The 9904-nt window shown below is 39.9% G+C and overlaps 5 protein-coding genes across 11 annotated transcripts; 2 read left to right on the top strand and 3 right to left on the bottom strand.

Moving 5' to 3' along the window:
• Window positions 1-577: 577 nt before the first annotated feature.
• LOC115767024 (protein midgut expression 1) lies at window positions 578-1460 on the top strand. Its single transcript, XM_030711152.1, has 2 exons — window positions 578-734; window positions 1187-1460. The coding sequence occupies exons 1-2, from the start codon at window positions 682-684 to the stop codon at window positions 1380-1382; spliced, it is 249 nt and encodes an 82-aa protein (XP_030567012.1). The 5' UTR covers window positions 578-681; the 3' UTR covers window positions 1383-1460.
• A 489-nt stretch (window positions 1461-1949) lies between these two features.
• LOC115768596 lies at window positions 1950-2300 on the top strand. Its single transcript, XM_030713250.1, has one exon. The coding sequence runs from the start codon at window positions 1950-1952 to the stop codon at window positions 2298-2300; it is 351 nt and encodes a 116-aa protein (XP_030569110.1).
• Window positions 2301-5325: 3025 nt separating this feature from the next.
• LOC115770037 (peptide methionine sulfoxide reductase) lies at window positions 5326-7232 on the bottom strand. Of its 6 annotated transcripts, none has more exons than XM_030715153.1 (4): window positions 6863-6907; window positions 6162-6343; window positions 5772-6032; window positions 5326-5712 (listed from the first exon to the last, which is right to left on the bottom strand). In XM_030715153.1, the coding sequence occupies exons 1-4, from the start codon at window positions 6890-6892 to the stop codon at window positions 5478-5480; spliced, it is 708 nt and encodes a 235-aa protein (XP_030571013.1). In that variant the 5' UTR covers window positions 6893-6907; the 3' UTR covers window positions 5326-5477. The 6 variants fall into 6 exon arrangements, with proteins under 6 accessions (XP_030571013.1, XP_030570978.1, XP_030570994.1 ...); XM_030715118.1 differs by lacking the exon at window positions 6863-6907 and adding an exon at window positions 6425-6518; XM_030715134.1 differs by lacking the exon at window positions 6863-6907 and adding an exon at window positions 7134-7232 and having other exon boundaries at window positions 5327-5712.
• Window positions 7233-7386: 154 nt separating this feature from the next.
• On the bottom strand, window positions 7387-8568 carry LOC115770073 (gonadal protein gdl). 2 transcript variants are annotated; one of them, XM_030715178.1, is made up of 4 exons: window positions 8223-8568; window positions 8131-8167; window positions 7781-8075; window positions 7390-7721 (listed from the first exon to the last, which is right to left on the bottom strand). In XM_030715178.1, the coding sequence occupies exons 1-4, from the start codon at window positions 8335-8337 to the stop codon at window positions 7578-7580; spliced, it is 591 nt and encodes a 196-aa protein (XP_030571038.1). In that variant the 5' UTR covers window positions 8338-8568; the 3' UTR covers window positions 7390-7577. The 2 variants fall into 2 exon arrangements, with proteins under 2 accessions (XP_030571047.1, XP_030571038.1); XM_030715187.1 differs by lacking the exon at window positions 8223-8568 and having other exon boundaries at window positions 7387-7721; window positions 7781-8065; window positions 8131-8165.
• Window positions 8569-8853: 285 nt separating this feature from the next.
• On the bottom strand, window positions 8854-9889 carry LOC115770094 (protein Z600). The gene is made up of 2 exons (XM_030715207.1): window positions 9653-9889; window positions 8854-9413 (listed from the first exon to the last, which is right to left on the bottom strand). The coding sequence occupies exon 2, from the start codon at window positions 9207-9209 to the stop codon at window positions 8943-8945; it is 267 nt and encodes an 88-aa protein (XP_030571067.1). The 5' UTR covers window positions 9210-9413; window positions 9653-9889; the 3' UTR covers window positions 8854-8942.
• Between the last annotated feature and the right edge of the window lie 15 nt (window positions 9890-9904).

Here is a 9904-nt window from a genome sequence, read left to right as displayed (position 1 = left end):
TCTAAGGACTTACTACCAAAAGGCTGCAATGTGCCTACGCCGTTGCCTCTTTGAATTTTCGTTTCTGGCGATTCGAGGAATTGGCTACTTGTTTTTTGGGTAGGACAGCACCAGGTTTTATATATCATTTTGTTCGAGCTAAATCTATATATATATTTTCATTTTCAGTTTTGTGGAGCTACTTTTTGTGCTGGCTGTAAGTCGCGTCGTTTGGATCCTGGTTGCCTTCGGCCTAACCGGCAGCTTGGTCATCTTCGGCGTTTCGGAGTACATGAAATCAGGTGCTACTACAATGGAGAAGTCCCTGGAATTTGATGCTGTCCTAAACAATGCAACCCGACTAAATATGACGAACATGACGCTGTATTGAGTTCGGTCAACCTATGGAAAACCGTGTATCGGTTCGTCAGTAAGCTTTTTTTTTGTCACCCAGGTGGAGCGTTGATTACCGATGTCATGTTATCAGACTATTATTATTATTATTTTTTTTTTTTTACCGCGCCACGGTATGATTAAAGCTTTTCACAACTGAATGCTACAATTTGGTTTGTGAGCAACGATTATTTCAGTTGTTATTTTGTTTTGCGAACAGACGGAACGTTTACAAATTATTCCGCAAAGGCTATATACTATATATATTTTGTTTATTGAGGCATATACGTGAACGAAACACTAATTAAAATGTGCAACGCTTGTTGGGAGTGCCTAAAATGCCCGGGCAAAGTGGTTTGCTGGTAAGTCTTGAAGTGCCACAACCCGTCGTGACTCAGCCTCGGAATGATATAGGTGGAAAATCTTAAGAATATATATATGTGTCTATTGAAGGAGGCATGCTAAATGGGGGTTTTTTTCGAGATAGTTTGGGAAAGAGCGTATAGAGCTATTATCAGCTAATTCGTGCTATAAACATGCACTTGTTTTATTTATTGGATTTTCAGTTCTAATTGATTTATGGCACACCTGAGTTTTTCCTCGAGAGTTTTGCACTGTGTTCGGCGTAAATTTCCATGAATATTTTGCACACTGATTTATTAGCTAAACTAAACAAAACTCTTTGATTAATCATTAAACAAAGCTAGTTATTCGAGTATATCATTAATTGAGCTACCTCAAAGCCAATCATTCCAGCTTGAATCACTAAATTTAGTTCGTATTATTAATTTCTCGCTCTTTAATTCATTTTTAGTTGCTGTCAATGCGCCTGCAAAATGGTCATGAGCATTATATGCTCTTTCATAGTTCTCTTGGTAATTATCGGTTTGATCGTCTACTTCACCGTCTACTACCACAAGGACAACAACAACGATGCACAGAAACAGGTGGAGAAAATGCTGCCAATTGTCAAGAGAAGTATACGCGATTACTTCAACAAGGAGGTCTAGAGTAATGCGACGCTCAAAAGAATTTATAATATAAGTTATAATAGTCAACGAATAAAATAATAATAATAAAAAAAACGAAATAACTACACCCTACAAATTTTGAGCTGTGTGTCCATAATCTAATCGCGTATCGTTGAGCCGGATTCCCATATAATTGGTTTTGTCTTATCTGGTCGATTGTGCCCAAATAGTTGGTATGGCCCATTTAGAGGGGTTTTTGGCTGGGTTCTGGGTTTGGCCGATAACGCAATGGGCGTTATATGATTCATAGGAAATATCACAATTTTTTGGTATATTTTTACCGGGAATGAAAAGAGAGAGCCAAGCAACAGAGAGAGAGAGAAAGAGAGAGAGAGCGAGAGATCGACCTCCCGCTGGCGAACCCTCATCTGTTAGCAGCTGTTATAAACATTTTTCCCGTATTCCTTTGTTGGATGCGATCGGGTCGGGTCAGGTAGTCGAGAAAATCGAGGGTTGAAAATGGCCGGTTGAAAAGTGGAAAGTGGCCTCGTCTCGCGTCAATCACAGTTCAGTTTTAGCCCGCGTAGCGTCAGGTCCTTTTGAGCCATGTCCGCCTCCAATGCCACGTTATATTACACAGCCATCGACGATATGTTCAAGGAGCTGTTGCTGGACGCAAGCGCAGAGGAGCAGGTGGACACCGTAGAGCTTGAGGAGCCATTGATAGCCACGCCCAAACGTCTGGTTCGCATACGCAAGCAGAACTTGTTCGCCAAGGAGCAGGAAGAGTTCGTCATCTGCCGCCGCCTGCCGTTGCCCGCAGCAAAGCCAGATTTATCCCCGAGAAGTCAGGAGCTGCGCAAGGAGCGACAGGCGGATGAGCTGCTGCGACTGCGCCGTCAGCGCTGCGAGGTCGAGCAGAGGAAGCCGATGCGACGCCTCACAATGAGAATTTGATCGATCTTGTGATCGATAACGATCGATCGATTTTGCAATCGAATGCAGTGCTTCCGTGCCTTATGCTTTATTTTTAAGTCGTTTTTTATAAGTTGTTCTAAGTATGCAATGGTGATTTAATTAGTTAATACAAAAACCTTTTAAACAACAATTAGTACTGAAAGCTGCGAGAGAAGCTTTTGCTGTTGTCGATTTGCACTGAGAGAAAGCGGGCAAGCATCTGGGAAGCTTTCAAAGCGACTTTTGCTGAAGAAATTCAAAAGCTTAAGAAACGTTGACTATATGGAAAATACGTTTGAAGTGATATTGAAGTGATATTTATATAGATATCATGTCAAGCTTCGGCTTTTGCTAGAGAACTTTTGTTGAGCTGAATTTGAATGTTCTGCACTGGGAGAAATCGGAGAATACTTGCTACAAGATCATAGAAATTTAGACATAAGCTTTCCCATGGAATGAAGTTATATAATATATATGCTTTACACTGCAAGAAATTGGGTACTTGGTATTATATCATTCAATACAATTTACAAAATATGTTTGAAGTGATTTTAACATATAACATATCAAGCTTAAGGTTATTGTCTTAGCTGAAGGCCTCGACTGAAGAAAGTTTGGTTTATAGTTCTTCTACTTATAGAAAGAATAATAATATTAATAATTCAGTTATTTGGCTCAATTGAAAGTAATTGAAACGTGGAACGATCTCACGTCAATTGCTTAGGGCATTGTTCTCTTCTATTATCAGCAGTAAATTCATCTAACCTTGATATGCTTTGATAAGAGTTATTAGCAAAAAAGCATTGCCTTTTGGCATTGCCATTTTTCAAGTGTCTTTCCTTAACCTTCAAGATAATTTCGAAATTTGAGGTAAGGTATATAATTTTATGACAGGATTAGCGAGTGAGAGAGTCAAATATGAGAAAAGCCTTTGAAGTGTTGGCTTATCTAAAGGCACATTATCTTGCGGCTTTATTTTTGGCCAATCCTTGGATTAGTTCACTGCATCAGGTATTTTTTTGGTGTATATACTTAATATTTATCAGCTGCATGACTTTCACAACTGTCTTTAAAAAGTTTCATTTAATCAACACAATTGATTTATGAACCGATTCCGTTATGTTTTGAATATTATATAAAAATTTGTACTATTTTGTATATATATATTTTTTTGTCACGCAATTAATAGAACTTTATGCAAATCATTTCGATTGCAGCCGCAATTCCAAACCCCGTTGACCCCGTTTTTTGAAGCGGCATGACTTGTAAAATGTCATGCAATTCCCTAGGGCCGTCTGCCCCAGTCATTGCCATGCCCCAATCTCCGAACCGCCCAACCCCGCCCAGAGCAGTTCCCGCCAACAACAACTATTACACACTAAAGCATTTATCTCGTGCCGCGTTTCGATGAAGTGCCAAGAACGTGAGCGCGAGGAAACCGGATGAAGCTTATAACGCTGGAATTTGGAAAAATCGCTGGAGGCTAACGCTTGGCGGGATTTGGCTGAAATTTGGCGGAAAGCTGCCCGGGAGTATTGGCTATAAGACTGCCAAAATTGACGGGAATCGCTTTGCCGCAAGAGGCGCAAATCGCAAAAGTCTATAGCTCGGAAATGCCAGCTCCGATTTTGTTGATTCTTGAAAAATCAGATACTTTCCATCTCGAGCTAACGATTGGCCAAATTTCAAGCGAATCGCTGGCCATTTTGAGGTGCAAATCAATTAAAGAAATACATTTTAAATCGTGCATTTGTTGTAAACAAAAAAGCATTTCAAAGTTTCGCTGCGACTTTATCATCAATGAGACACGCGGCCGGTTGGAGCACCAGACGGCACCATATACAGAGAGAGCCGGAGAGGAGGGAAAGCCGGGGCCTCTGGTGAGAGCGCTCCAACTAAAAACATGTATAAGCACTTTACGTTGGCTCGAAGGGGAATGGCAGGGGGGGGGGGTGTGCTGCGAGTGACGGCGTGTGTTAAATTATATGTGTGTAGTTTCATGTTTGATGAACTTTTTAGATTTCAGTTATGGCTGACCTCTATAGATATTACCTAGACATGTTTTAGGGGGCTTAGTTTCTCAAATATGACTAAGTACGTATATTATTAAGTTTATATCATAGCTTAAACCTAAATCTAATCGAAGCATATATACTAGTCTAAGCTTTGGCCTTTATAACTTTTGATACAGCTATAGGTCTTGTGATATAGGTATAGATGACCTCCATAGATATAGTTTCCATATAAACTGGACATGTTTTCAAAATTTCAAAACTGACTCAATCTGTAAGTTACTCAAATCTTATCATCTATATATATAATTGCCTCTTAAGGTTTGGCTTTTCTTTCTGATATATATTTGTTTTAAATTCTGTTTTTTGGCTCTAAATTCCCAAACATGACTAAGTCTTATATCATGGCTTAAACTTTCATCTAATCATGTCATCTAATCTAATTTCCTTGTGATATATTTTTTTTTAATTGAACACAATTTGCCAGTCATTCGGTTCAAATTTATGACCATGAATAGCCCATTTGTAAGTGGAATGTCTAATAAGTATATAGATCCATGAAAAAGCGTTTTTCCATCAAATCATTTACGATTAGATCTAGGCTCAAGATAACAGAACGTGTATTAGATTGCATTCATTCAACTTCCAGTTAAGCACACATGCTTCTGCACATGTCCTTATATATATAGCTATATACATATATATTTGAATATGTATATAATTGATAAATGCACTTGCAAGAGCTGCATGTTAAGCTTTAAATTAAACCGGATCCCGTATGACTTTTTAAATATAACTTTGTTTTCGAACTTTATTTGTGTTTTCTTTAGGGTTTCACTGCATTAGCTCAGAGAACTTCAGTTTGTTCGCCAATATCAACAAAAACCCAGATTCTTGAAGAGAATACCTCTGTTGGAATTTACAGCTGTTTCTTCAGTTTGGGCAAGGATCAGATCATATTTAGATATATAGACTGCAGTTAAAAGATAATTTTACAAAATATACATTTATTTTTAATTATTAGCATAATATTCGTCTAAGATTAAGTAATACACATTTTGTCAGACACAAAACAGAAAAGGATATTCAAGGACATGATTTAAAATTATTTGTAGTATGTACCCCCCTATGTATAAGATTTACGCTTAACATCTATATAGCTGGGTCAGCAGTAGAGACCCTGACCCTCGTTCTGTTCAATGTGGTAATTGCAGTACTGGCGCTGAGTGGGCGTCAATCCGAGCGTTTCCACCTCCGATTTGAACTGTTCAATGCCGCCGACGCCAGCGAGATAGCCGTTCAGTTTGGTGGCCACGTAGCTGGTCTGCAGCAGCTGTTGGTTGAGATTGAGAGATGCGGCCAGGTCCTTGTGACCCTGCAGTCTGTACTTCTGATGGTAGCTGTTGGCACAGAGGAGGATTAGTATTGGACTTAGGTTAATTCAATTCTGGGAACTTACTCCTCAGCCGCATAGAAGTTCTCCTTGGGCGCAATGTTCGTGGTAATCACCTCGGGCACACGACGCTCCTGCTCCTCCAGCTTGGAGGCCTCAGCAATCTGTTTCTGTTCATCGTCATGGTAGAGTATCAGCGATGCATATTGTCGCTTCATGGGCTTGGTCAGGCCGTACTCGTGATTGTTCCAGAACAGATCCAGCAGCTCCTTGAAGCTGATCACCGTGGGATCATAGTCAATTTCCAGCACCTCTGTGTGATCACCCCTGCATAGAGTTGAGCGGTTAGTTAGGCGATAAGCGTTAGCAGGGGGCAAAGCAGAAGGGTAGAGAGCAGAAATGGTCTTTGTTAGCCCAATTGATGTCCCATTGCACAATGCTTACATTTTACGGTACGTTGGCAATTCGGAGCTGCCGCCGGCATAGCCCACAGTGGTGCGTAGGACTCCCCGCGTTGCGCCATACAGCGACTCGGCGCCCCAGAAGCAGCCCATGCCAAATGTGGCCGTCGCATAGCTGACATTCAAGCGATGCACTGGCGCAAGATTCAGCTCCTTTTGCTCGTTGCGCACGGTGCTCTGTTTAAAGGAAAGAAAAGAAACAACAACAAAAATGAATTAAGGGCGACAAGTTGAATGCACTCTACGCAGCCAGCACACCAGAAACAGAAAGGTGAGTCCGTATCCAAAGCCTGGCAGACAGCGCATCATGCACAAACGTGTAAAGTATATTTGAAAAAAAAAAAAAAACGCGTCGCCTTTTAAAGTTCTTTGGCAACGACTGCGTTTCGCCGACAACTGAAAGCTGTGCTCACGCTCTTTGCATTTTGACTTGCTCTTTGACATTCATTCGCCACTCTCAGCGCTGCTCAGCTGTTTGAGAGAAGAGAGCAGCTGTTTGCCGTGCTGTGACGTCGACAGCGACGTCGTAACGCGTCGCGTCGCTTCAGCCCAGTCAAGGTCAATTTGGTGTGCAAATAGTTAATGCAAAGAAAACGAAAGTTACGCGAAACGATTTATGGCACACGTGTAATAGTTTAATATTTTGCTTAGGCAGCAAGTAATAAGAATTTAAGTATTTAATCACATTGTACTTGCCCTAAAATTACGAAACAGACGCGCAAACATTTTTGGCAGTTGTTAAAGCTTTGCTAGTTGGTCGGCTACTAAAGCTGGCCAAAGCAAATTTCTGTCAGCAATGTGAGCTGTCGCTTAAAGACGAGCACCATAAAATCGAAACAATGCGGCAATAGAAGCTTCAAAATTGCTGTACTGGCCTTGCAAAAGTTCAAAGCACTCGGCAACTTAATTGAAATTAATTTGAATTGTTTGCACACACTTAATGTCACTTTAATAATTGAGTGCTTACCAAATCCTTGAGCTCAGCAGTCGAAACATCTTTGGTGATAGTCAACGACATGTTTCTACGTTGATTTTTGTAATGCTTTGCTTTAAGAAATGCGAGCAACTGTTGACTTTAAGCAAGTTTCCACTCATTTTATAGCCGCCCGCCAAAGCGCATTGGCTACTTTGATAACATTCTGTTCATCCAGTGGGAGAGAGAGAGAGTAAAAAAGAGAGAGAGATTGAGGGAGCAACTAGTAAAAGTGTTGCGGCAACATTCAAGCATGTTGTCAAGCTAGCCAAGCGTGCGCTCTTTATTTGAGCTTTCAATAACAGCTTTTACAGTGCCTTCAAATAATTTACTACGAGTAATTTCATTTATATATATGTACATATTTTTACCATAAATAACAATGCCATTTTATGGAATAGGCTGCAGTCTTGTGTTTAATGGAGCTCAAGCTGTTTGCTACTTGCTCGGCTCGTATTTAAGTCGGCTCAGACGTAAGATGAAATCTAGCAGGAACATTTGTATTTTGATTTCCTTGGGATTCTGTGTATTATAAAAACCAGGTACGCCGGCCTTTTGCAGCATCGATTGTTGGTCATAAACCTAAATGCATATTTTAAGAAATTGGTTTTGTTTTGCTTAAGGTTTCGGTGTAAGCTTGCCTTCTGATCCAGCACTTCGATTATTTTCTTGTCGGTTTCCAGCAATTTCTTGGTGTGCTTGATATTCATAAGACCCAGTATATGCTGAAGCTCCTCCGGATCCTTGATCTTGCCACGCCAATCGGCCACCTCAATTTCATATTCATTTTCCACTTGCGCCCGCATTTGTATCAGATGCTTCTCTGTAACATGCTGCAGTTCCATTAGCGCCTTGACTATATCGAAGATGCTTTCGTTTAATACACAATTCGCCAGTTCCGTTAGCAGATCATAGGAGATGCGTGTCTGCAAGGTTCTACATTTTAATGGCATATTTAACAGTTTCCAGTTGATTTCAACTTAACACTCACTCTGGGAGCTCGGCGTGCATTTCTTTAAGCTGATCCACTGAAAACAACAAGTTGATAAATAAGAGCTGCTGACAAATGCAAAAAACACATACTTAGGAAATATATTTTGCGCTGCAAAAACTCGGGCGTATGATGCTGCTGCGGTTTCTCTGTCTCCTTTACCGATTCGATTGAGTTTGGCTCATTGGTCACTGGAGCGTCTTCCATAGTTTTGGCTGTCTTATATTTCAAGGGAACCTATACAAATTGAGTTGCAATAGCAGTGTCCCCACGGCTACCGATTTAATTAGCACGCCCGAACAGATGTTTTAAGGTAATCAGGGCTGAAATCAGCATCAGCTTGAGTGTGACCATAACAATTCTTTCTATCCACATATCGAAAAATGGCGCACCGTTTAAATTATAAATAAAATTTGAATGTAAATATATTTTGTATTCTGAACTACGTGTTTGATTTAAATATTTTGATTTGATAAAAAAATATTCAGACTCTGATATCATATTATTGTATCTGATGGAATAAGAGATGTATTTTGTCGAATCCTTTTTGCTGCCAGAGCAAATAATCGAGCAAAGCCTTTACAGCGGTTGTGGCATTCGGCTGTGGTGAATAACAGCAACAGGACCAGTGTGACCACAACAATTTTATCTGACCACATAATATAAAGCGCGAAAAATACAATTTAGAAATAAGGCATGAATATTTTTATTTGTATTTGATTATTATTATGTGTATTTGATTCAGAAAAATATATTTGATTTAAAATCAAAGGTGATTATTGCTACTGATTACATCAAAACAATTAGTTATGTTAAAAATTAAGCGATTTGCGTGCCTTAATAAAGTGTTTGTCCGTCTCATAATTGTAGACGCGATTTAGTTTAATTTTTCGTCGCTTTTTGAGTTCCGTTAAAAATGTGACAGCTCCAGAACAGGGTGTAGCAGGTACATGCGACTTCTTAACATCCTCAGAGTAGCATTCACGTTTTCCGGCTTCGCGTTGTGGTTGCTTTGGTGTCTCAACAATTTTGAGGCTGATTAGGCGTTGTAAAACTTGACTTGTTTCAATGCTCGCCATGATTGAATGTGCAATATTTGACTTCGATACGCTGATCTTTGGCCGGAAAATCTGAGCGATGCTGACGGATGCTGGCTTGGAACTAATTTCCCAAATAGCTTATTCCTGACTTTTATACTTTAATAGGACAGTAGATGTCCGGGCAAATTTAATTAGTCCGTCATAAAGTTGTGCTAATTTCCACAAAATTATCGATGCAGCTGTCTGCGAGAACAGGTAACAGTAATAAACACGGTGTAAGAGATTTATGATTTTCCGATGAAAAACGCGTAATCTCTGTTTAATGAGTTTCAAAGTGAGCAGGTAAAAATTTAAATCCTGCATATGGCGTGTACACACTGGAACCCCACCATATGTTTTCAGAATTCAAGTGCACATGTGTATGTGTGTGAGTGGGCTAGCGAGCACACTGTGAAGCTATTGCAGTGTGGGGGATACGTTACAAATGTGTTACGCGTACGGCGAGGCAGGCAAATCAGTCGCTAACCCTTCCGCATTCAATAATAATTGGCAATAAATTCAGGCAATTGATTTGGACAATTGTAAATCAGTAACAGCGAATAACATCAGTAAAAGACATCGAAAGATATAAAAGTCAAAGCTAACTGTGAATATTGTGTAATTGCTTGAACTAGAAGATGAAATTGAAATGAAACAGCAGAAGCAACAACAAAAACAACAAGAGCAAAGAGAAC

Source organism: Drosophila novamexicana, unplaced genomic scaffold (assembly GCF_003285875.2).
Source record: "Drosophila novamexicana strain 15010-1031.04,08,12 unplaced genomic scaffold, DnovRS2.1 tig00000009-arrow-pilon, whole genome shotgun sequence".
NCBI lineage: Eukaryota > Metazoa > Arthropoda > Insecta > Diptera > Drosophilidae > Drosophila > Drosophila novamexicana.
This window is presented reverse-complemented; position numbering and strand designations above follow the sequence as displayed.

Bases quoted from the DNA above. Each gene is read 5' to 3' on its own strand.
- LOC115770073 (XM_030715178.1), bottom strand. From the start codon at position 8,337: ATGGAAGACGCTCCAGTGACCAATGAGCCAAACTCAATCGAATCGGTA. The intron at 8,168-8,222 runs GTATGTGTTTTT...TGTTGTTTTCAG, and splicing joins GCGCAAAATATATTTCCTAA to TGGATCAGCTTAAAGAAATG. The intron at 8,076-8,130 runs GTGAGTGTTAAG...ATTAAAATGTAG, and splicing joins ATGCACGCCGAGCTCCCAGA to AACCTTGCAGACACGCATCT.
- LOC115767024 (XM_030711152.1), top strand. From the start codon at position 682: ATGTGCAACGCTTGTTGGGAGTGCCTAAAATGCCCGGGCAAAGTGGTT. The intron at 735-1,186 runs GTAAGTCTTGAA...ATTCATTTTTAG, and splicing joins CCGGGCAAAGTGGTTTGCTG to TTGCTGTCAATGCGCCTGCA.
- LOC115770037 (XM_030715127.1), bottom strand. From the start codon at position 7,184: ATGTCGTTGACTATCACCAAAGATGTTTCGACTGCTGAGCTCAAGGAT. The intron at 6,344-7,133 runs GTAAGCACTCAA...TCCTTTAAACAG, and splicing joins CTGCTGAGCTCAAGGATTTG to AGCACCGTGCGCAACGAGCA. The intron at 6,033-6,149 runs GTAAGCATTGTG...AACTCTATGCAG, and splicing joins TTGCCAACGTACCGTAAAAT to GGGTGATCACACAGAGGTGC.
- LOC115768596 (XM_030713250.1), top strand. From the start codon at position 1,950: ATGTCCGCCTCCAATGCCACGTTATATTACACAGCCATCGACGATATG.
- LOC115770094 (XM_030715207.1), bottom strand. From the start codon at position 9,209: ATGGCGAGCATTGAAACAAGTCAAGTTTTACAACGCCTAATCAGCCTC.